This window comes from Diplodia seriata (genome assembly GCF_021436955.1).
Source record: "Diplodia seriata strain FDS-637 chromosome Unknown scaffold_2, whole genome shotgun sequence".
Classification (NCBI taxonomy): domain Eukaryota; kingdom Fungi; phylum Ascomycota; class Dothideomycetes; order Botryosphaeriales; family Botryosphaeriaceae; genus Diplodia; species Diplodia seriata.
Genome location: NW_027117309.1, coordinates 3,620,862 through 3,644,561, shown reverse-complemented (window position 1 = coordinate 3,644,561; position 23,700 = coordinate 3,620,862). Strand labels below are relative to the sequence as shown.

Here is a 23,700-nt window from a genome sequence, read left to right as displayed (position 1 = left end):
TCCACACGATTTGATGGAGATTGTGGAGGTCGTGGTGTGGCCGTGGTTCTTAATATAGGAGAGTCGGGATGGGCTTCCTGAATGTCCGCAACGATGGAACCGAGACCCGTCTAAGGGTCGCCCCGGTCTCTGTCATGGTAAGTAGATGGACTGAGAGTGTTAGTGTCATCTGGAAGCGGTGTTGGCAATGAGTTGGCGAAGGACTGGGATCCCGATTTCATGATCGAGCGCCACCTCATCGGCGATTTGCAAGCGGAGAACAGGGCGGTTCAGCGGATCATGAACCCGTCGGCCGCGGCATGGTGTCCCAAGCGGTAGCATTCAGCGGCTGGTGAATAATACTGTGGTGGCTTTGGGATGGAGAAGACGGTTTCATAGATGGCTGGACACATTCTTTGTGAAATTGAACACTGCAATTTGATTCCTCTATGCCCTGCGAAGAATGCTACACTAATCCCACATTCATGGGCAGTTGGAGCAATTGTCCGGATGTGGATGCATATCTCAACTCTCTTCCTGCGTGGGCAGTCGAAGCGTACACCCGGACGTAGACGCATGTTCTTGTGAGGTCAACTGAAGCAAGCATTTAGACGTGACGAGCAAACGAGTATAGTAAACCTTGCAATTCTTGAGCCATGCGCTGTCGGCGGTGCTGTAGAAGTCGCAAAGTGGAGTGACGTCGATAAGAAGTAGAGCACAATGTCGACTAGGACGTGGATGCGATAGAGAAGGTCTTCACTGCCCGTAGAGCACAGGGGGAGCAGTACACAACCGCGAAGAAACCATTGATCCCACGAATGCCATCGCTACAGCACTCTCCTGCAGCCGATGACCAGCGAAAGGTTACGAGCCGGGGACACTGATGGTGTTCCAGGGACGATGGCGGAATTTTGGTGGTGCGATAGGTTCAGTTCACAAAGGAAACGAAGTCGTGGCCGTGTCTTGTGGGTTAGTGGTAGAAGCTGGCATTTCGCAAGAGAAACAAGTTGACGCTGTGGCAGTCCAGCTAGCGCCAGAGCACGCTCGAGCCCAGTCCAGCTTGGCCACGTCTTTGAAGGCATAGAAGGCGATGCTGCCTTGGCTGCGAGTATACCGTGCGTGGGATTGATCTTAAAAGAGCCTCAATGTACGTTGCCCATCGCCTTGACCTCTAGTCCGTCGTAAACGAGTCCTCGACACAGCGTAAAACGTGGTACAGAACCAATTAGACTTTCCTCAGGGTGCCAGAGCCACCATAAAAGGGCCTAAGCCGCCTTAAATAACGTTGAACGACACGGAATCAATCGACAGGACTCAGAAACAAAGGGTTGAAACCAAACATGTGTGGGAGGTGAGTCAAGTACATGGCAAGGCTGGGGTGGGGAGGAGTGCAACGCAATGACCATGATGACGAAGCAGTGGGTACGGGGACGTTGCGCACCAAGGTACGCGGTCGGGAGAGGCTGAAAGCATGGGAGAAGGTGGCAGGGCAAGAGAAGATGATTGAGCAGAGGTTGCAGGCTCTCCAGTGTGCATCAGCAGGGGGACGGGTGCGATGAAAGTGGTTGCGTCGGCAGCCGCTTCGGGTTAATTTGGCCGACGCTAGACGACGAGAAGTACAGTGAACGCGTAGTCGTGGGCCACAGCTGATAAGTTTTGGGGAGAAACAGGCCCCTGCCCTACTTGTGGGTGCTCTAGCTCTGGCTCCGCCTCTTTAATGGCCGTGTCATTTGGGGACGAGGACGTGACAATGCCGCGCGTCACGGTTGCAAGCCGACAATGGAGCCGCCAGAATATGAGCAGCTCGAGGACGCAGATTTTATCGGGAGCGACAACTGGTGACAATGAAGACTTCCATACGAGCTGGCACCCTTGCGTCGACCATTCTGGTCCTGCTGGCAATCTTTACGATACTGCATCACTCCCGATATCTGGAGGGGCAATGGTCATATGTCGACGGCCTCAAAGATGGAATTGCCGAAGGATTAAAGGGTCACCTGGGTACTGAGACTGTCGACGACAAGTACATTGGATTCGGTACGCCAACACCATTGTCGACACCACGACCTTCTCCCCCAGCCTTGGATACGGAAGCGACACCAGTTTTGAATACGGAAGAAAGCCCGGAAAAGACCTCGACGTTGAACACGGAAGAGTCCCCGGCCTTGAACACGGAAGAGATATCGACTTTGAATACGGAAGATGGACAAGGAGAGACTCCAGTTTCGCAGGACAATAAAGGCGAGGAAAACGTTGAAACGAGTGGGTTTCTAGAGGAACTTCCGGATAAGGTTGTGGTCATGGGAAAGGTGGGGGAAGAAGATACAACATGGGTGGCGCAATATCTACCAGAGTAAGTGTAAAGGGCATGGAGAAAAGACCGAGACTAACAATGATTCAGTTGGCAAAATGCAGTGTATACTGTGGACGACCTGAATGCAACACTCCACACACCGATCAACAAGGGTAAAGAGGTATGTAGAGAAATGGAGACAACAACAAACGAAACTGACAGGATGTAGGCAATGGTGTATCTGACATACATCATCGAGAACTACGGCAATTACCCATCGACGGTTGCATTCATCCACAGCCACAAGGACCGATTCTGGCATGCAGCGGGAATGCCGGCTCGGAGCAACATGGTGGCACTTCGAGCACTCAACATCGACTACGTGCAACAGACGGGATTCGCCAACCTGCGGTGTACACTTGGGCCTGGATGCCCGGCAGAAGTACAGCCGTATCGGCAAGACACACCGGCGAACCGGCTGTATGAGAAGAACATGACGACGGTGTGGGAGCACTTCTTTGGAACGGCGTGCCCGGAAGTGATAGCGGCCCCTTGTTGTGCGCAGTTTGCGGTATCGCGCAAGCAGATCATGGCAAGGCCGGTGTCGGACTACGTGCTGTACAGGCAGTGGCTGATGGAAACGGAGCTGGACGACGACAACAGCGGAAGGGTGTTTGAGTACCTGTGGCACATTCTGTTTGGGCAGGATCCAGTGCACTGTCCGGAGTATGGGTTTTGTTGGGCAAACGTGTATGGCGGGCTGAGCATGGCGGACCTGCACCACCTGGTGTACGCGGGATGATTGGCTGGCGGTGGGGCGCGACGTCATAGCCGGTGGACGTGTGAAAAGGCGGCGTGCCCCTCTTTGCTGCCCCGCAAGCTGCGAACACCATGGAGGAACAGGTGGATCGGCTGGTCCAAAAGACCTGGGGTACGTTGGCCGACTCTACTCAGAGGACAATGCTGACTGCAGCAGACAAGTACAACCAGCTGCCGCGGTCGCAGCGGCTGCTCATCGGCGTCTCGGGCATCCCCGGTAGCGGCAAGACAACCCTCGCGGCCGAGGTGGTGAAGCGCATCAACGCCTTGCATCGCGCCGAAATGCCGGGCGCGAGCGCTGGCGAGCCGCCCATTGCCTCCTTTGTTCCCATGGATGGATACCACCTGTCGCGCGCCCAGCTGGACGCCATGCCGGATCCCTACACCGCACACGCCCGCCGAGGAGCCCATTTCACCTTTGACGGCGACAGCTTCCTCTCCCTGGCCAAGGAGCTGCGCAAGCCGTTGGCCCCGGAGAGTCACACGCTGTATGCCCCGAGTTTCGACCATGCCACCAAGGATCCCGTTGCCGACGACATCGCCATTGCACCCACCACCCGTGTGCTCGTGTTCGAGGGCAACTACTTGACGCTGGACCGGGATCCTTGGCGCGAGGCTGCGCTCCTGATGGATGAGCGTTGGTTTGTAGAGGTCGACTTTGATACGGCCCGTGATAGACTCATAAGTAGACACGTCAAGGCGGGCATTGCAAAGGACGAGGCCGATGCGCACAAGCGTGTCACGGAGAACGACTTGGTAAACGGGCGCCAGATTGTCGACGAGAGAGTGCGTGTGGACGAGTTCCTACAGAGTAAGGAGGATGAATCATGGAAACCCGATGCCCAGCGCGTCGGCCAGTAAATAGATTGTGATGGGGTATATCAAGCCATTCCAACGCCGTTCGCCGTATCAATTCATACATCACTCCCGCGTGCTTTTTGCCTTCTTCGCAGGGCGCTCTTCCTTACGCTCTTCCTTGCGTTTGCCTTTTTTGGTCTCTTCCTTGTGTGTTTCGTCCTTGCCAATCTGCTCGTCATCAACGGCAAAGACCTTGCGCTGTGATTTGATTTCTTTCTCCTTGTTCAACAGTTCCGTCACTCGGCCAAGCTTGACGGGATCCTTGCGCAAGATGAATTTGAAGTCGTCAACCTTGATCTTGGCACGGCGGGAGTAGGACGCGCAGAGAGCGGCTTCGTGACATGTTTCGATGATGAAGCTGGCCAGTACGTCAGACCGATGGTCATACAGACGGACACAAGACATACTCGGTGATAATCTCATCCAGCACGCGGACGGTTTCGGGGAGGGGATTGCGGTCGTCGCCAAAGGCGATCAAATAGGCTTCAACTGCGCGCTGGTTAGAAAGAAGCATACCGGCCATGTTACACACGTACGGTCGCGCGTGTCGAATTGTTGGCCTTTTTGGCGCATGCGCATGCGCGGCTCCGTCATGATGGCGGTAGAAGGATGCGGTGGTGAAGCGGCGAGAGGGTGCGACGGATGAAGGTGGACTGCGCCAAGCTAGTAGCTAGCGGAAATGGTGGCCGGACTGCGACGTGGAGCTTTGGAGCTCGCCCTTTGGAGCTCGTCCTTCAACAACCTTCCTGCCGCCATGGTCGCAATCACGCTTTCGGGGTAAATCTCTCCCCATCTCCGCCGTATAGTCATGCTAATTCTCTACCAGGCTAAAGTCCCTGTTAATCTTCTTTGGCCCGATGCTCCTGCCAAAGGCCATCCAACTGTACAGATCCATCCGCTCCTCTTCCAACAATCCACATGGTCGCATCCGTCCCATACCCCCGGCCGTTGCCGCTTCGCTCAACTTGCTGTACGCCTTTGCCATATTCGCCTTCGTCGCATCCCTACCGTACTTTGCTCCCGAAAACGTCTTCCAAACAACCTCCTCCCGCCTGCAAATCCCCACCGACACACTCTTTGTCCGTCTTGGCAAGCTCCGACCGTTGAATGCCGTTGATGAAGCGCTGAGGTCCAAGTTTGTCAACCTCGAGTCAAGACTGTTGTACTTGGTGTACGGCCCGTCCGTATTGGCCACCTGTCCCTTTTGCACTTCGGATGAGCCTTCGAGCTACTTCTACTATGCGCTACCCTCCATCCTCGCACCACACCTCCTACATCTTGCCGTTCTCGGCCTCGTTACATCTTGGACCGTCTCGGGACCCGAAGGTTCACGATGGAGGATTTGGGCTTCGCTTCTCGGCGTGACACTGGCAGCGCTCGAGGTGTATACGATTGGTACATATGACCATAAGCAGAATGCGACCGCCCTGCGTCTGAACGACATAGAACCACTCTACTGGCGCATGCGGACGTTGCGCTGCGTTGGATTTGCCCTAATGGACGGTTTGCTTGGTTATGCCATGTACCTGACGTCGACCAACCGTTGGCTGGTGATGCCGCCAACAACCTCGGAACGCATCGAGGAGAATACACGCATAATCGAGAGTCTCAGGGGCAAGCTGAGCATGCTGGGTGCAATGAAGAACACGGTGGCTCGGGACAAGGGATTGCGCGAGCGCAATGCGGCTTACTGGGTGGACGAGGGCCAGTACATGGGCGAGATATTTGAGGACAGAGAAGTGGTGGATGGCATGCAGAACGCGCTGGAGAGGGTGAATGTGGAGATGATAGAGAGCCAAGCTGGGGGGATGGCGGACAGCATCGTAAACGTCATGGAAAACATGCGCAAGGGAATGGGCGCGTAGAAGATTGTCCTTATAGAGGCAGATAAATCCAACGTCTTGATCAGGCATCTGCGCACGTGCAAGACCAGGGGAGGGCATGCAACGCCTGCATATGCAGGCCGGGCAGCGAAACGAAGGCAGCCGGGGTCCGGGGTCGGAGCGGCAGGGCATGCACATAGCTTCAGCCCTACCATTTTCGCCGCAGGAACGGCGCGGGCTGTCTTCCGCCGACGCAGTTTCCCGCCGACGATCGGCCCAATTTTCCAGTCATACCACAGCCCGTTGTCGTCTCTCTCCAGCACCACCACACCAACATGTCGACCTTCGGCACGCACTTCCGCGTCACCACGTGTGTCTTGCTCTGCTCTCGCCTCCGCCGCTTGCCCACCAGCTAACCTGCCCCGCAGCTATGGCGAGTCGCACTGCCTCTCCGTGGGCTGCATTGTCGATGGCTGCCCGCCAGGCATGCAGCTCACCGAGGCCGATATCCAGCCCCAGATGACCCGCCGTCGCCCGGGTCAGAGCGCAATCACGACCCCGCGAAACGAAAAGGACCGGGTGGAGATCCAGTCGGGCACCGAGTTTGGCGTGACGCTGGGTACGCCCATCGGCATGCGTGTCATGAACGAGAACCAGCGCCCCAAGGACTATGGCAACAGCACAATGGATCTCTACCCACGCCCGAGCCATGCTGATTGGACATACCTTGAAAAGTACGGTGTCAAGGCAAGCAGTGGTGGCGGTCGCAGCAGTGCGAGAGAGACGATCGGTAAGGATGCGTTGGACGTTTGACCAGACGTTGTCGCTAACACTCCCGCAGGACGTGTCGCTGCCGGAGCGATTGCTGAGAAATACCTGAGGCAAGCGTACGGCGTGGAGATTGTCGCCTTTACTGCTTCCATTGGCAATGAATTCCTCTTCCCGCCCTCTCCCGAGCACCCAACCGCCTCGACGAATCCCGCCTTCCTTGAGCTGATCGATGGCATCACCCGCGAGACGGTCGACTCTTTTCTTCCCGTGCGCTGCCCTGACGAAGATGCCACTGAGAGGATGAAGAAGCTTGTGGAACACTACAGGGACCAACAGGACAGCATTGGCGGCACGGTGAGCTGCGTGATACGGAACGTTCCTTCCGGTCTTGGTGAGCCCTGCTTCGACAAGCTCGAGGCCATGCTTGCGCATGCCATGCTCAGCATTCCCGCCACAAAGGGCTTCGATATTGGATCGGGTTTCGGCGGGTGTCAGGTTCCTGGTTCCATTCACAATGACCCGTTCATCAAAGCGGAGGATGCAGAGGGTCGGCCAAGACTGACTACCAAGACCAACAACTCGGGAGGTATCCAGGGAGGAATCACCAATGGTGCGCACATCTACTTCAATGTCGGCTTCAAGCCACCAGCCACGATTGGCCAGGCACAGCAAACTGCTACGTATGGGCAAGAGGATGGTGTTCTGGAGGCAAAGGGACGGCACGATCCGTGTGTGGTTCCACGCGCAGTGCCTATTGTTGAGTCAATGGCGGCGCTTGTACTCATGGATGCCATTCTGGCCCAGCAGGCACGACAGGCAGCCCGTAGCCTGCTTCCACCCTTGAAGGAGACGGTACCGGTGACTGGAGGAGGAGCTCAAGCCAACGGAGAGGGTGCCAAAATCGAGGCGGATCGGTAGGGGATGAGTCAAGTTGTCATGAAATGGCCATAGTAGGCGTCTTGGGGACGAGCAAACCTGTCCCGAAAAGGTGTAAGAATTTTTTCAAAAAAAAAAAAAAAATCAATCGAAAGTCTTTTTGTAAGCATCTCTGTCCGTTGGCTTGAGCTCCTCCTGCAAGCATCATCATAGCAGTTTCAGCCCATTGAAAGTCCAAATGCCAAGCCGTCATCTTTAGGCAGGTATGCGGAGAAGTTCCATGCAAAAGAAGGGCCGAAGGGCCGAAGACGAACGATAGAACCCCCGCGCTAAGCGGATGATTTTGTATGGGAATGGTGCACGGTGCCGCTCGTCAGCGGGCTCACCCGCCCCGTAAAATCAACCACCACCCTGATTGACATCATACATCATACATCATACATCAAATGAGTTGCTCTGCTACGCCACTCATGGACTCCGCGCCTTTGAAGAGTCGGCGCCCTGCAGGTCTATCGACTAATATGCCAGAGTTACCTCCTCAATGACGTCGGTGGCCTTCGCTTCGCTCACACTGTTTTCCTCTTCCCTGCTTCTTATCATGGTCTACGTAATAAACACCGGCGACCTCGCCATTCGTTGTGCAGCGGCGTGGATAGGTCCGGCCTTCTCGGAGAGAGATGTTGTCACAATAATCAGATACTACAACATCTTGGCTGATGCGTATTCAAGGGGTGAATGTGACTAATAAGAGTTATATCTATTGCTAATTGTCGATGCCCTAGACATGTCATGAACGCTTTTTCGAAGCCTTATCCTCAAGCGAGTGGCGTTGCAACTGTACTGTACTTGTAAGTCGAAACGTAGTTCGGCCTAGTGCAGTCTCAAATAGATGGCATAGCTGATAATATCTAACAGCGACGCAAGGGCTTAGACTAGACTATATTTCTATAGATTATACGTGCTGCTGATACTTGATCAGAGGCAGTTAGCTTGAGTAAGCAAGTCTTCGGCGCTTAGTCGCGGCCCATGCCCTTGTAGCCTGCTTTGTTGGCCCATTAGGTAAATCTAGCTGCGGCAGCCAACCAGAAAGAAACACCTTCAAATGAAAACAGAGATGACGTTTCGACGGTAATAGCAGCCTTTCTCCTTGCCGGCGAGCTTATTGACATGCTTGGCGGCTTTATGAGAATGTTAGGTGGCGTTACGTCCCTGCAAGCCAGGCAATGTAACACTGAGCGAAGGCGGTGCAATCAGGCGTGGGGGTACATGCATGAGCCAACAGCCTTGGTGGGGCGGGTTACTTCATGTTGGAGAAGAAAAGACACCTTGAATCTAGACGAGGAGATTTGAAGGCGTATAATCAAGTATTTTCCAAATCGCAATGGCTTGGGTGTTACCGGAAGCCCGCGGCAGTGGCTCCGCGCGAGTGTGCCTGCGTAATTTGCGGAGCGGGGCGAGCCGAACATTGTGACAGGAATAGCGTTCAGTGTCGATGCTTGGTGGGTGGATCTATTGAAATCAATGCGTGCGAGCCGAACCGAGGCTCTCACAGGTAGCGTCACTGAACTCTCTCGGTACACAGCCGATGCAACACCCGGCATGAGTTCTGTTCCAGTGTACAAGAAGCTGTCCAGCGAGCAATGGCATTGGCACTCGAGCTGGACGGCGTAGCGAACCCGCTGTATCGGCTCGCGTGACGAAATCCCAGTGCAGAGGATGCCACGCGGCTGGATATTGTACAAACGAGAGCGATCGGCGTGCGCGTGCCCCAATGCTCGGGCCCACGCGCGAAGAAATTGCTGTTGGTTGTTCCAATTTGCATGAGACTTGCAGCCACCTTCTCCATTATAATGATCGCTAGGATTAGTGTAACTCGGCACGGCTCGTGACGCAGCCTCGGACGTCAAGGGGACGAGAAGGCGGTGTCTCTACAAGGCCCTCTGGTTCTCCCTCGACTGTCATGCTGCATTGCACAACCGCTGGCTATGAAGCTCTCAGCAAGCCACAAGCGGATCCGCCGTGGAGAAACGAATGCTTCGGGTTTCTGTTGCTCGGTTGAGACTGGTCAGGCGACAGTGTTTGCAACTTGGGGGAGGCGACATGATGGCTGAGCCGGTCGAGTCAGGGACGCCTGACCCACAGCACCCCCTCGTTGGAACGGAATTTTGAGTGCTGAGGTTTGGCTCATGGCTGATGTTCAATAGGGCAAGAACAAGTCGCCTGTCAGTGGAATCATCTGGTGGCAAGCTGCGCCTGGTATGGCCGAAGCCAAGTATCGCGACCGGTTGTCACTGACACACATTACCTACGACAGAGAAGCTGTTCGCGTGTTGGAGTATCCTGGTGTTTACTCGGAGGCCGTTCCGGCCGCTTGTCGTGGACCCAAAAACGACAATGACACACGGCATGAACCATCATCCATCTATTGATGGATACCGTCAAGAGCTTACCTGTAGGCCAACCGATCCTCTCTTGTAATTCGTCTCAGCAATTGCAGGCGCGCCGTCCCAGTCCCTAAAAGTGTCGCGACCGATTGGCCCTTCATACGGAATGCTCGAGGTCCGAATCGTTTTCGAAAGCGCAGCGGCGCAAATGAGACGTGTCGTGGATGTACCCGAATGACTCCTATACTCTTTAGCCGTCTTCGATACCATCTATGGGATGAGGGTATCTCAACTGTTGACAGGGACGAGCAAGATTGGAAGAGGGAAGCTAGAAAGAGGTCTCGTCGGGACCTTGATGATTCCGGTTGAATCGAACAAGGGAACAGCTTCCCAGGGGCCGTCGCACGTTTCAATACGTGTAGGTTTGCTGCGAGTGCGTGCAATGAGGACATGGGAATGGTTAGAAGGCTAGTACATTGTTTCACTCTTGCGCTGTTGCTTTGGAAGCCAGGGCTCGCTGCGTGGATGTGGACAAGTGCATTCTTGGATGGTGTAGGAGATGGCCAGGCTCGAGGTCGAAGTGGAAGGTATACCGGGGGTCGAGGCGGTTCGGGATAAAGTGATCCATGAAGACAACAACGACAGCGGTGTGGCCATCGGCAACTAGCGCGTCTCTCTTGCTAGGCATCAGGTCTTCGCGCTAGAGCTTGTCATGTCGGCATGGTTCGTTTCCCATCGACTGTGCAAATTGCATGAGGAGCGGATGGGAACAGCCCATCCCTCCCGAAGAGCCAGACTTGTGCTAACCGGGCTTGACCCCCACCCAGATCCACCATAACCACCGTAACGACGTCGCGCAGAGTCCAGCTGGCCACTAGCCGATGCTGCGTCCCTTAATGATTGGAGGACTTTGGAGCGTACGGTGCACGCTGCGGGAGCGGCGCTTGCGTCCGGCTGGAAACCTCATCCACTCAAAGAACGCAGTTGCAGCGCCCTAGGGCCATTGCACCAACTAGGGTAAAGTCAAGAACGCCTTGACCTGGGAGGAACGGCAAAGAAGGCAAGCTGAGCCTGTAAAAGCCCGGGGGCACAGCGTGGCCGCGTAGCCGCGACCCGGAAACCGCCGCCCCAGGCTCTCTCGACTAACTCCCCCCCGTTGTGGCAATACAAGGAAGGCGACCGAGCCAAATCATCGGCAAGCAGGCGTGGGATGCAGCTGATGATGCACTTCCTCGCTTCCAGTGCAACGGCGTATTGGCGGTTGGTTCAAGCCTGCCTATGCCAGTGGGTGACAGTTGACGGCTTGTGTTCCAGTCTGTGCCGATCCTAGAGCTAATGAAACCCAGCTCGATCGGAGACACACGTCCAGCAGTACGGGCATGGCATTACCACAGGCACAGCTGGTTCGCCGGGGGAAGTCGTGAGCACAGTGCCGTCGAGAAGCGCTTGACGCGGCCTCCACTTGGAGTTGGACCAAGTACTACGTACAAGGAGGGCGTTGCGAGAGGCACGCACAACGTTCCTAGGCGCGGATAAAAGGTCGTAAAAGACACACGGAGCGGGTCCGGTCGATGTGCACGCTGTTCTGCGCAAGTGAGCCCACGTGAACGCCCTCGTCCGCCCCGACCCTGGCAGCACAGGGAGACGAGGGCGCTCGGCATTGCGCGGGGTTACAGAACCACCCGGTTCTCGAAGCTGCATACGTGGTGTTTGACCAGGGCATCATACATATGGCGTGCATGATACTGTGGTGTCCAAGGCGTTGCTGCGTCTAGCTGTGCCAATGCGCGGGCTGAACTGAACCCGGACAGCGTGCTGCCGCGCCGATCGAGAAGGGCCGTGTCGCGCGCCGTCCATGTGCCCGACCTGGCCAGCACTGTGCATTCCCACGCCAGACAGGCCGAGAAAGAGGGGCGACGGCAGTCCCGTGGCCGGCTGCTTCGGCGTTTGGGCCTGAGATGGCCATGCCGCGGCCCGCCACCCGTCGCCCACGCACGCTCGCCCATCGGCGCCCGTCTGGCCGGATCCTGCATCTTGCCGAGGGCGGCGGCAGCAATGGTGGCCGTGGGCAAAGGCGCGAGGTGGGCAATCACGTGATGGGCGAGCAGAAGGGCGTGGTGGGGAGCGGCACAGCTGGGTCTCGAGGCAGAGCGTGAGGCTTTACTAAGTGATTCGAACCTGCACGCCTGTGAGCGACGGGCCCGGGGCGCCGGGGCGGCGCTAAAACCGGGCTGCCAACGGGCCGCGCCCGCGCCACACGCGCAAACTGGCTACCTATGCGCGCTTCTTGCTTCCCTGCCCGCCTCCCGCGCTACCCGCCGGGCGACGGCGACCCATTTAGCGATTTTGGCGCGCTGCTCTCGCCTGCGGCGTAGCGCCCGGCCGCGCGCGCCTACCTAACGGCTTCAGCTGCCACGGTGCCTTCAAATCTGGCCCAGTGCCCGGATCTGCACGCGCTCCTTTGTGCTGGATGCTCGCATCGTGCCTTTTCCTTGCTTCCTCCCACCAGCGCGTGAAGACGCCCGCCGCGCCGTGCAACCGCCTGCCGCTGAAGAATCCAAAAGCCGTAGTCGATCCCACCCCGTCCATCTTGCGAATCCTGGCTGCGCTGGCTGCGCTGCATCCCGCTGGCGCCGCTGCCCCCGATGCCGCCCGCCCTGCACAACGGCGTGCGGCTGGACGAGAGGGACCGCATTTCCGACTCGGCCGCCTCGGGCTTCACGGCAGTCAACGGCCGCTCCTCTCCGCAGACGCTGAAGCTGAGTGGCAATGGATCCGAGCGCCGCCACTCACGACCTGAGGTCAGTCCCGAAAACGATAGTGTGCAGGACAGGAGACCCCTCTCGCAGCATCCAGACACCCCCGATGGGCCGCCAACCCCGCGTCCGCCCGAGCGCGACATGCGCCTGTCGAGTCCGGCCAAGCGCAAGCGCTCTGTGTACGATGAGGAGGAGGATGCCCGGCGCCTTGACATGTACTCGCGGCGGCGAGGCTCCAACAGTCCAAGTTCGGAGGAGGAGGAGGAGGAAGAAGAGGAAGACGACGATGACCTGATCCTGGTCGATGAAAACGGAGAGCCCGAGGGGCGGATGAGAGGCGACTTTACTGCGACGCCGCAGCGCGATGTCAGTATGTCTGATGCTGGCACCGATGCCCTGCAGCGGGAACCCGGGGCTGCGGACACATCGAAGAGGGGCCACCGCGCCGATGGACCACAGACTGGCCAATCGAGTAGTGGCTATGGCAGTGCGACAGAGACCACCCGTGCGGGCGTGCAATTTCAAAAGAACAAGAGGAAAAGAGTGTTCAGCAACAGGACCAAAACCGGCTGCCAAACTTGCAGGAAGCGCAAGAAGAAATGCGACGAAGCAAAGCCATCATGCAACAATTGTACACGCGGTGGATTTGTTTGCGCGGGGTATTTGCTCAAGGCGGCCTGGCCAAAGACGGGAGCGCAAAACAACCACATCCCCCTGCAGTCGAAGCACGGCTACCCCGAGCATCCGGGCATCTTTCCCAGACCAGCGGTCGAAGCCTATCCCGGTCCTCAACCACCGCAGTCTCTTGAAGAAGCGCGCACCCGAACGACAATCAGTGTGACAGATGCACACCATGCGGGTGCGGGCGCGGGCCCAAGCACCTGGGCGACGGCATGGCCACCGCCGCTGCCACATCGAGCCATGAATGGGTTCCCCAGGCCGACGCCTCCGTCGGAAGCGTTGAGGGCACTCCAGAGCTACCAAGAACCTAACTCTTACCAACACAGGCAAGGCGCCCTTCCCGCCGCAATACCGCATCCGCAGCATCTAAGCACTCCTCCCCAGCAAACAATGCCGGCCCAGCTGGCTGGCCTTCAGCAGCAACAGCGCCAGCCATCAGTAATACAGTCTGTGCCACGGCCACCGTCACAGACCCCGCTGTCGGAGAGAGAGAAGATGTTGACGGGTGGCATCTTCACTCCATTCATGCCTGACTTGCAGAGTGAGCGAGAACGATGCAGGGGTGCCCTATGGCGGTTCAACAATGCCGTCAGTACAGGATCAAGTTGGGATGAGCAAATCGAATTGTTCAGGAAGGTGTTGAGAGCGCCGGAAACCGAGAACGCAGTTTCGCTGTCCAACCCTGAAGGAATGTTAGGCAAGGACAGCTGGATCGAGGCACCTTTCCGTTGCGACTTTGGTTACAATATCCGGATCGGCAACGGGGTTCTGATAGAAAGCGGGTGTACGATCAGCGACGCACGCACAGTGGTGATTGGCCATGGATGCATTCTGGGGAAGAACGTCAGCATCTCCACATTGGACTGGGACAAAAGCCCGCGCGACAGGGTGGGAGTCAAAGGTACGGCGTCGGCGATGGACGTTGTGATCGAGGACAACGTGTTAATTGAGGAGGGCGTGATGATACTGCCCGGCGTCCGCATTGGTAAGGGCTCGAGAGTAACGCCGGGGTCGCTCGTGGAGAGAGAGGTTAGTCGGTCGAAAGGTGTGCACGCCGATGAGGTTAGCTGACGATGTCTAGAAAAAGTTCCCGCCAATGAAAATCATAAGTGGGAGGCCGGCCATGATCACGGGCGAGATTTTCGACGATGGCCCGATAAGCCGGCTGTCGCCATGAGAGCAGACGGGCAGGAGCATGGTGTAGGTTTTAGACGCTGCCGGGAGCATGTGATTGGGCAAGTGGGAACGGCACAGCTTGCAGTGTACATACATACAGCGACGGCGCAGGAAGACAGGGCCGCAAGGCAATTGGTCATGTTCCGGGCGGGCGTAGGGCTTGGACGGGGAGGGCAGGTCTGGCTAACAGAGAGCGAGTTTGGCAGAAGTGCTCATAAAGTCGGGGGCCGAGGCAGGGATATCCTGGCTTGCGTGGAATGCGCGGTTGCTAGGGCCCCGCGCTCGAGCTCTAGGTGCCGCCCTGCGTCACCTGCCGTCTGCCGCCCGCCCGCCGACGGGAATCCACGTCCATCTCATCCCATCCGACCTCCACTCCCTACACCCCCCCTCTACCCTCTACCCTCCACCGCCATGCATCCCGATTGCCGCCTCGCCCGCCGCCTCGTCCGCGCTGCCGCCCCTCGCCGCGCCTCCTGCCCGCACCCGCGATGCCGTCCGCTGTCGACCCACCCCGCCCAACGCCGCCCCAAGACCGCCATCTTCTTCCCAGGCAAGCCCCGCCGGACGCTCTTCTGCTCCGCCGTGATGCTGATGCCCCGCGTTGTCCAGGCCAGGGCGTGCAGCGCGTCGGCATGATCCAGCCCTGGCTCGATGCCTTTCCGCGCACCGTTGCTCCCATCATCGACGAGATCGACTACACGCTCAACTTCAGCCTGTCGCGCCTCATCTCCGACGGGCCCAATGCCACTCTGACGGCCACCGAAAACGCACAGCCCGCAATCATGGCCACCTCGGTGCTCATCCTGCGCGTCCTCGAGGCCGAGTTCGGCTTCCAGCCTCAGCATCGCGTCGACTTTACCCTGGGCCACTCGCTCGGTGAATTTGCCGCCCTCGTTGCCGGCGGCTATTTATCCTTCACCGACGCCCTGCGCATGGTGCGCCGCCGTGCCGAGGTCATGGCTCGCTGCTCGAAGGAGGCCTCCGCTGCCATTGGTGGCGGCGAGGTGGGAATGGTTGCTATCGTGTGTGAGAACGAGGAGCGCATGCGCGCTCTCACCGACATGGTCTACGACTTCCTGGGCATGGGCTCTGATGGCTCCAAGACCGATTCCGCCCGGGATGTACCTGCCGTAGACAAAGTCCTGATCGCCAACATCAACAGCAAGAACCAAATCGTGCTCAGCGGCAGCATTGAGCGCATCACCACCCTTCTGACCCACCTGCGTCAGTTCGGCGGCCACGATCCGCGAGCCGTTCGCTTGAAAGCCGACAGCCCCTTTCACTCGCCGCTTATGAAGCCTGCCGAGGACGAAATGAAGCGCATATTGACCGGCCCATCCAAAACCGCCGTCGACCAGGACATTGTGACCTGGCCTGGTCTCATGCCCTGCATATCCAACGTCACTGCTCGTCCATTCAAAAGTCGCGCCGAGTTGAAGGATCTGCTCGCGCGACAATGCGTCGAGACGGTCGATTGGTGGGGTTCCGTGCGATACTTGGACAAGGAGGAGAAGGTGCGCCGATGGCTGGGTGTTGGCCCCGGAAAAGTCGGCCGTAATCTAGTTGGAAAGGGAATTGACGCACCAAGGGGCTTGTCTCCGGGAACCGTAAAGGGTGGTGGGGTCTGGGGCATTGATGATCCACGCCACGTCGAGGAAATCATGAAGGCTCTCGATGAAACGGAGCTAGCATATGAGGACTGAACGATCCACTCCCCCGAGGGCTGCACTATAAGCAATGCCTGTTCTGAGGACCGCGACGAGAGATTGACGACTCTTCTACTACCGGTTCTCCCATCCGCGCCTCCAGTTTCCCTAGAGCTGTTGCATCCACAGGAATGTATATAAGTTGATACGACACGCATCAACTGTACAGGTGAGGAAGATCATCTTCAGCATTCGGAAAAGGGCTCGCATGTGCTCACTACGTTTGCTGTCACCCACTACGTCTTCATCATACATTTGCCCTGAGTTTCTTCTGACGTACGAAGCCGGAAGTCACAGGTACGCAACGTCTCCAACAAGCGCAGAAACATCAGAAAATTCCGTCTTACCTCCTAGGGCTGGTTCAAGAAGCAGCGGCGCCGCAGTCAAGACCAGAGATACAGTTGAAGAGAGTTGGAGTATTTGATTGGAAGAAAAAAGAACCGGAATTTGTAAACGACGGCTCTCCGTCCCCAGGCGCGGCCCATTCTCTTGCATTATGCTACGAATCGATGAGACCAGCCTCAACCATGCCGCATTTTCGGGTACTATATCCTTTGCTGTAGTGGTATCCATCGGCCATCCGTGCAAGCGACTTCATGGCAGGACCGGCACTGTAAGTGTCCTTGTCAATCGATCTTTGACTGAGCTAAGGCGCTGCAATATAGAGACCAGCATCTAAAGAAAGGAAGAAGAATTAGCTCGTTTCGCATTTAGCGGCCACGAGGGCTCTCACCAACTTGAATCTTGGCGCCAGTGATGGAAGTGTTGCTGGCAAGATCTACAAAGGCATTTGCGCAATCCTGCAAATCAGTCTCCTTCTTCAGAGCTGCCCTCTCCTTGAGGGACTTGATGCGCTCTTCACCATATTGATTACCCTGGTTGAAAGGACTCGTTAGCTCTGATGGCTGAAAGTGATTGAAAGTAACGTGAGTCAAACCCAATCAGTCAACAAGAGACCAGGCAATACGGCGTTGACCCGAATCTTGGGGCCACAGACTGAAGCCAAACACTTCATCAGGTGAAGCTGAGCGGCTTTGGTCACTGAGTAACTGTAAGTCTAACAGTCAGCCATGGCGCCGTATCAAAGGAAGTTACGCAGGATCCTGCCCTTCCCAAATGTGTCTTGTAGGAGAAGTCACAACCATGCTCCGTGGGTAGCTGAACCATACGTCCGAGCGTAGATGTAGGGTATCCAGAAGTAACCTGCTTCAACCACCCACGGAAGCAGGGTGTAAAATCTCATACAAGACAGGTCTGAGAAGGGTAGCATAGCCTGAGAGCTGGACTCACGCCATTGAGCTGCCGCCCTGAGAAACACCCTGGCGCAAAGGTTAGATTATCCACAGTCCAGAAAAGGCTCGACCCTACCGCTATGGACGACGTGATGAGAAACACACCTCCTTCCGGGTTTTCACGGAAGATGGGGCCGACAGCTCTCATGAGTGCAAGCTTTCCTTTCACGTTGACGGCGAAGCACTGTCAACGTCAACATGGCAAGCGACATGCCAGAGCCAGAAGCACTTACCTTGTCCCAATCCTCCTCGCTGAGTGCCTCAAGATCACCCCAATTGTCGGTGAACTTCGTGTATCCCTGCGCAACGAATCTTGTCAGAACCCGGCACTGATGGCCACCATGCAGACTCCCCAGAGCCGCTATATTCAGTTCGCATTTGAAGGAGCGCACTTACGGCATTCCCGATGAGGATGTCCAAACCCCCAAGTGCCTTGACGGTTTCTCTCACACAGCGCTCACATTCTGCAGTGACGCCGACGTCCTACAGGATTCAAGTCAGTGAATAGGGAGTGGTGTACATTTGCTGGGGCAAGCCACCTACAGCCTTGATTATTGTAGCTTTGATATGGTACTTCTCCTCGATTTCCTGGGCAAGATCCTTTGCCACAGCCTCCGAGCTTTGGAAATTGATCGCTATATTGCACCCTTTTGAAGCGAACGTGCGGGCGAGGACGGCACCGAGGCCTCTGTGAAGACTGGTTAGCTCGATTGGCCCAGGGCGCCCGATTCCCGCCCGTAGCTCGGTCTGTCTTTTCAGAACGAGCCGAGCGGGGGGGAAATGTTCTGGGGGTTAGCCATTGTCGCAGGTCAATGCACGCCCGCCTCATACTAAGGACGTAATCACTCACCTCGAACCACCAGTGATCAAGACGTTGCGTCCTTTCAGGTCGTACGGCATGGTGGTTGCTGCCCTTTGTCAGCCACGCGGGCTTGCAGCCCGAGCTTTCATCCTTGGACCCTCTTTTGGTTGCACAGACCGAGACTGGAGAGGGACAAGCCGGATGGGAGTTGCTTACCTATTCTCCAGCCAGCAGGTAAAGCCGACAGGGACCGGGATGGAGTGAGGTGGTAGTGTACGATTGCTGCGTCAAAGAAAGCGAAGAACGAGGCAGGCTGCGTGGCGTGGTGGAGGGGTGCGCTCAAGAGTGGGATGACGTTAGAATAGTGTACGGGCCGGCCGGCGGGAGGGCTGACGAATTTCTGCGCCGCGTGCCTTTGCTGGCCATGCCAAGTGATCGGCAGGGTCCGGCAGCCTTACCCCGCGCATGGCTGTGACGTAGTTTAAGCTGTTCTGTAAGCCGGTACGCCAACCGGGGCCAACCCACGACTCTATGATCCCGCTTGAAGTGGAAAACGCAGCTGTAGTGAAGATTGCAGATAAGCATCCGCCCAAACAATTGGATAAACGCCCAATGACTCCGCGAGTTATGTATTATTCGAGGTAAGCGTGCATTGCTTAGCCTCACCCGTACAAGCAGCTACATTAACAATAACATCCTTTTACGTGGTTGTCAAGTGTTCGCGCCCAATAAGGCATTTTCCAACTTGCTCCACCTCGCTTGGCCAACGTTCTCTTGCTCTAGGTATCAATCCGATGACAAAAATAAAAATAAAGAAATCAGCGGGCGAACACAAAGGTAAGCTGCAGGACGTAGTCTGAGAGCAGCAACCAGTGCAGGCAGAAAGACGAGAAACGCAAAGACTGGGCGAGTTCATATATCCAGCACCTGGGAGGAGCGACCCAATGAACAGACACGTTTGTACAGACGGACAATTAAACGCAACAGGCAAGGAAGTTGTGCAATTCAACAGGCTCGGGATTCAATCCTCCAGGAAATCCCAGAATATCCGGTTTTTTTCTCTCTAAATTGACGCCCAAATGCTCCAACGCTCGACGATAGACAAAAAGAGGACATCCCCCTGAATGCGAGTGTTCAGGGCGGATAATATTAGACAAGGAATGAGAAGTTGATGGAGTAGAGGCCCGTGTGAAGGGCTCGTCAGTCTTTGATGGTAGGCTTTCTAGCCTTCTGTATGCTATTGCATCAGATCGAGTGACAGTTGTACCCGAAGAAGATGGAGGGGAATGAGCAGTGGTGACAGTGACAGGTCAACACACGGCCGCGTGGTTGATGCCTTTTTGGCAACTTTCTCGAGAGATCCGAAACGGGGCCGTCGAGCTGCCGGAAGGAGATGGAAACTTGTAATGATCGTGGTCAGGGCAAGGGGAAAGGTGAAATTCGTGACGATTCGTCTCATTTACCGCCAATCATGGACGGGATTGGCTTCCGCTTGGCCTTTTGCTGAGGGACCCTCGGTACACCTTGGATGACTCTTGGCTCCTTCATCAACGTCGGATCCAACTTGGCTGGCTGACGGCTTACAACCGCACGGTAGTCTCCGGGGAACCGCGCAGATGGTGGTGTGGCGACTGCAGAGCGCCAGAGGTGATCTGTAGTGTCGTTGAGGAAGTCGGTCGAGGATTTCGAGAAAAAGGAAGTCCGTCCACGGTTCTTCTTGGAAAGGATTATCTGGTCAAAGAGCTTGACCGACGGGTCGTCCGAGCGGGTCGACTCTCGCTCGTGGATGAATTCATTAAAGGCTGGCAAATAGCATGGTTAGCCGGATCTTCTGCAGGCTCCAGGTGATGGCTTACCTTGAGTCTCGCGAAGCATGGCAAAGTATTCTTGATTTTCGCTTGGCATGCTCTTCAAGAAGCCATCCATGTTAAACGAGTACAGCAATCCAGACTTCTTTTGATCTGAGCTGGGCGCCCCCAAAAAGCGCCTATACGTGTACAACAGGCTGGCGAAGCACCGGACAAAAGCAGCGCGCACCTGGTCAGGCAGAAAAGCAGAAGGACACACGAGACAAATCTGGTTCAAACACCTGGGGTGAGCGATGACACTGCAGCCTGTTTACTGTCAGACACGGTCGAGAAGAGGTAAGCGATTTCAACCCACCAGTGCACCTGTAAATGCCATCATCTGCCTTTTCTTCACACACGGAGCACGTCGCCCGTTCGTCGTTCGGTCGCCACTGCATGCAGTGACCTTCACACCATTGTGTCGTGTCCGAATTGCGTACAGGGGCCGAAAAAGCGTTGGGCATGACTGTTGAAGCGGCGAGCGTCGACTGGGCGTAAACAGACGGGGCGTACGAAGAGCCGGGGGGTCGGTACTCGGTGCCGAGGGTCGAGGTGGATAGATTCGATGAATGGCCGAGGACGGGCTGGCTGGGGCGACGGAGGGTGTTCATTCTCTCTGGGCCAAACTGTGGCAGGGAGTTAGTACTTTTGACGGACGCGATCTTATGGACTGCTTTTTGAAGTACCGAAGAGCTCCGTCGAGAGGCCGCATCGAAATGGCCGGAGCGCTTCTCGCGGAGGCTTGCTTGGAGAGCATAACCGGAATCGCTCCGGGAAATTGGCGTAGAGGGCAGGGGAGGGAATACCGTTGAAGTTGGCGACCTGTTGCTGGGCGACGGGGGCGAGTTATTTGTTCTGCTGGTTGAGCTCGTTGACGGTCTGTCAGCGCCGCCTCTGCTGGCTCCTCTACTGGCACCTCGGCTTTCGGCCCTCGCTTGGAGGAAGGCGTTGAAGACACAGAGACGAGGGGGTGTGATGGCGCCAGCAGGCCCGAATGACGCCGAGTTGAGACTGACATAGTGCGCAAGCGTGGCCCGAGGCGCTTTGTGCGTGAAGATGGCTGTGTTTTCGGAAGAGTAGGAGTCGTAAGGGTATGCATCCACGGCATAGGCGGGCGGTCCAGTGGGGACGCCGTATTTGATGTGGTGTGGAGCAGCCAATTGCAGCAGCGAAACCAATTTCCTGCGTTGCTGGCGAGGCAGTGGGACGGGAGGCGCCGTGCTCTCGATGACATCCTGATCGAGGTCGACAAGCACAAAGTCGTCTTCGGGTAACTCCACATTCTCATAGCGACGTTCGATCCCTACAATGTAGGGACAAGGAGCCTCGAGAGCTTGAATCAGACGGACGGGAAGGACGGGGATAAAGACACCAGCCCACACGAACGGGTACAGCAGGTTGGTGATGGCTGCGCTAGCAAGATGCAGCATGCTCGTGTGCGAAGACAGTAGGATGATGCGACCCTCTGAGAGTACGTACTCGAAAAGAGTGACGATATTCTGGATCGATAGCGACCGGAACAGGGCATAGATATCGGTGTTCCTTGAGCCCGGTAGTTCGTTGACAGCCTCTTTCCGTGCGTACATGCGCAGTTCGCGGATGCAGAGTTCGACCTGCGTGATCGAAGACATCGGACTGAGCGCCTCGGCGCAGAGGTTGACGACATAGCGTTCAAGCGGTTGCCACATGCCAACTCTCGGCGAGCTTGCCGGGATCCGAAGAAGACTGCCCTGATACATGGGCACAACGACGGCTCGCAGCCATTCCTTCCAGAAGCTCGTCATGCCACCCTCCCTGCCCAGCACACCGTACGCTCGGGGAATCCAGAGGCCGGTCTCACCATCGGTCAGGCCGTCGATTTTGGACGCAGCACCGTGCCGAACGGGCCGTAGTAGGTCGTTCATCAGGCCAATCTTTTCCTCAACAGCGCTGATGTCGTCCTCCAGCTGTTCTCTTTCGTCGGATCCCGAGGGCACGCTGGGCAGTTGAGCCAACAGCCTCGAAAGTTTTGCTCTCTCGGCCGCCAAACGCTCTCCGAGACTCCCTGCTAGCTCTCTTTCTTCAGGAGTCATGTTCGCCTTTCGCCACTCTTCGCACTGACGTTCCAGCTCCTCGGCAGCCACGGGGTTGAGCGGCACCCATACGGTCAGGCAAATGCCGTGCAGCTTGGAGCCGTCGCCATTGGTCATGGCAAAACCGTGCCACGTCGACCTTGGGCGCTCGTCCGACGACACCACGTTCACGTCGTTGGGGAAAGCAAACATGGGAACATAGTCTGGGAAGGGATTTCTCCGCTTCAGTTCGTCCACCATGGCCTTGGGCGGGTAGCGGTCGAGCAGAACCGGCTCGTATCTCCGCTTCAAAGGATGCATGTTGGGCTCGTGGAGGAAAGGACGCGGGGCGGGAATGACGGAGTTGTATCCACTCATTCTTCTCGAAGTGCGAACCGAGGCTGCGACGGGCGTTAACAACGGCGCGCAATCCACATATGGCGCCCTTGGCGCGAACTTACAGTTGCGCATCATGCTGGAATTGCGCTGGCTCCGGCCGATGGTACTGATCCTCCTCCGGATGCTCCCAATGCCGGCGCCGAGACTGCTCGCATCCTCGTTCACTATCCTTTGGGTCTTCGGGCGGGGGCGGGGGCGGTCTTCCTGCTTGAGCGTGCCGGCGCTGAACTGGATTTCCTCGAGGAACGTCTCGCGCTCGGCGGCGAACTTGCGCAGGGCCTGGTCGAAATCGAAGTCGCTCAGTCCGGAGCCGCCAATCTGAGGAAAGCCCTTGATGGTGGCGCTGCTGCGGTTGCTTGCGGTGGGCCCGGGGCCGAAGTCAGGGCCTATGACGCTGCTTATCGACTGGCGTGTCTCGCGCTTGGAGAGAGAGGCACCGTCGGACGAGGTGGGCCGTGGCGGGGTCGGGGCGACATCTTCCTCAACCTCGAGCGCAGCATCCTCCTCGATGGTGGACTCTGCGGGGGCGACGGCGGCGCCGTTGACGCGTTGGGCGTCGTAGACCTGGGAAGACTCGATGCCGGATATGAAGAAGTAGTCGGCGAGGGGCAGGTTGGCCGGGTCGGCGGTGGGCGGGGCGGGGGCCATTGTGTTTCGCGATTCAGGACGAGGCGCAGGGCATAGGAATGGAGAGCAGCTTCAGGCACAAAGAGCGGCGTGGTGGGCGGGGGAAAAGAGCGGCGGCGCTGGGGAGGCGCAGAGGGGGGAGAAGGAGAGGCAGATGCTGCAGGCGGCGTCAAGTCATGTACGGGCACCGTTTGTGTTGCTGCATGGACGTTCTGCGGCAGACGGGCGCGCGGGAGCTTGCTTTGTGCGACAGAGGCGGAGGGTGTTGCGTTGCGAGTGGGCCGGCGCTGTCTCGTCTGGACGGCGCGGCGTGGAGGCTCTGGGCCGGCGGACAGGGCCTGGGGGGTGCGCGGGCAGGCTTGCTGGAGGGGGGCAAGCGGCGGCAGCGACAGGGCGCTGGGGCGGGTCAGGAGTGGTTCTGGTGGTATAATATTAAGAAGGCCGCGAGCAGCGATCCTGGCCTGCCTCGGGCGCATCGCGCTGTCAAGCTTCGCTCGCTGTTATCTCTCCAGAAAGACTGGGCTGGCACTGATCGCCCAGGGACCTCCCACTGGGAC

At 57.1% G+C, this 23,700-nt stretch overlaps 9 protein-coding genes across 9 annotated transcripts; 6 read left to right on the top strand and 3 right to left on the bottom strand.

The window, feature by feature from the left end:
* Positions 1-1,823: 1,823 nt before the first annotated feature.
* On the top strand, positions 1,824-3,074 carry SLS55_002450 (uncharacterized protein; the record flags this gene model as incomplete). The annotated part of the gene is made up of 3 exons (XM_066773932.1): positions 1,824-2,332; positions 2,381-2,453; positions 2,502-3,074. The coding sequence occupies 3 exons, from the start codon at positions 1,824-1,826 to the stop codon at positions 3,072-3,074; spliced, it is 1,155 nt and encodes a 384-aa protein (XP_066636499.1).
* Positions 3,075-3,163: 89 nt separating this feature from the next.
* SLS55_002449 (uncharacterized protein) lies at positions 3,164-3,952 on the top strand (the record flags this gene model as incomplete). The annotated part of the gene is made up of 1 exon (XM_066773931.1): positions 3,164-3,952. One exon carries the CDS (start codon positions 3,164-3,166, stop codon positions 3,950-3,952), a length of 789 nt encoding a protein of 262 aa, XP_066636498.1.
* A 60-nt stretch (positions 3,953-4,012) lies between these two features.
* Positions 4,013-4,543, bottom strand: SLS55_002448 (uncharacterized protein; the record flags this gene model as incomplete). The annotated part of the gene is made up of 3 exons (XM_066773930.1): positions 4,013-4,307; positions 4,357-4,438; positions 4,486-4,543. 3 exons carry the CDS (start codon positions 4,541-4,543, stop codon positions 4,013-4,015), a joined length of 435 nt encoding a protein of 144 aa, XP_066636497.1.
* Positions 4,544-4,703: 160 nt separating this feature from the next.
* On the top strand, positions 4,704-5,814 carry ARO2_2 (bifunctional chorismate synthase/riboflavin reductase [NAD(P)H] aro2; the record flags this gene model as incomplete). The annotated part of the gene is made up of 2 exons (XM_066773929.1): positions 4,704-4,726; positions 4,776-5,814. The coding sequence occupies 2 exons, from the start codon at positions 4,704-4,706 to the stop codon at positions 5,812-5,814; spliced, it is 1,062 nt and encodes a 353-aa protein (XP_066636496.1).
* Positions 5,815-6,107: 293 nt separating this feature from the next.
* On the top strand, positions 6,108-7,461 carry ARO2_1 (bifunctional chorismate synthase/riboflavin reductase [NAD(P)H] aro2; the record flags this gene model as incomplete). Its single annotated transcript, XM_066773928.1, has 3 exons — positions 6,108-6,142; positions 6,201-6,562; positions 6,614-7,461. 3 exons carry the CDS (start codon positions 6,108-6,110, stop codon positions 7,459-7,461), a joined length of 1,245 nt encoding a protein of 414 aa, XP_066636495.1.
* Positions 7,462-12,448: 4,987 nt separating this feature from the next.
* Positions 12,449-14,314, top strand: SLS55_002445 (uncharacterized protein; the record flags this gene model as incomplete). The annotated part of the gene is made up of 1 exon (XM_066773927.1): positions 12,449-14,314. The coding sequence occupies one exon, from the start codon at positions 12,449-12,451 to the stop codon at positions 14,312-14,314; it is 1,866 nt and encodes a 621-aa protein (XP_066636494.1).
* Positions 14,315-14,907: 593 nt separating this feature from the next.
* On the top strand, positions 14,908-16,122 carry MCT1 ([acyl-carrier-protein] S-malonyltransferase; the record flags this gene model as incomplete). The annotated part of the gene is made up of 2 exons (XM_066773926.1): positions 14,908-14,912; positions 14,970-16,122. The coding sequence occupies 2 exons, from the start codon at positions 14,908-14,910 to the stop codon at positions 16,120-16,122; spliced, it is 1,158 nt and encodes a 385-aa protein (XP_066636493.1).
* A 713-nt stretch (positions 16,123-16,835) lies between these two features.
* SLS55_002443 (uncharacterized protein) lies at positions 16,836-18,317 on the bottom strand (the record flags this gene model as incomplete). Its single annotated transcript, XM_066773925.1, has 7 exons — positions 16,836-17,000; positions 17,063-17,174; positions 17,416-17,444; positions 17,651-17,716; positions 17,814-17,900; positions 17,961-18,105; positions 18,268-18,317. 7 exons carry the CDS (start codon positions 18,315-18,317, stop codon positions 16,836-16,838), a joined length of 654 nt encoding a protein of 217 aa, XP_066636492.1.
* A 1,357-nt stretch (positions 18,318-19,674) lies between these two features.
* On the bottom strand, positions 19,675-23,164 carry SLS55_002442 (uncharacterized protein; the record flags this gene model as incomplete). The annotated part of the gene is made up of 3 exons (XM_066773924.1): positions 19,675-20,021; positions 20,713-22,518; positions 22,579-23,164. 3 exons carry the CDS (start codon positions 23,162-23,164, stop codon positions 19,675-19,677), a joined length of 2,739 nt encoding a protein of 912 aa, XP_066636491.1.
* Between the last annotated feature and the right edge of the window lie 536 nt (positions 23,165-23,700).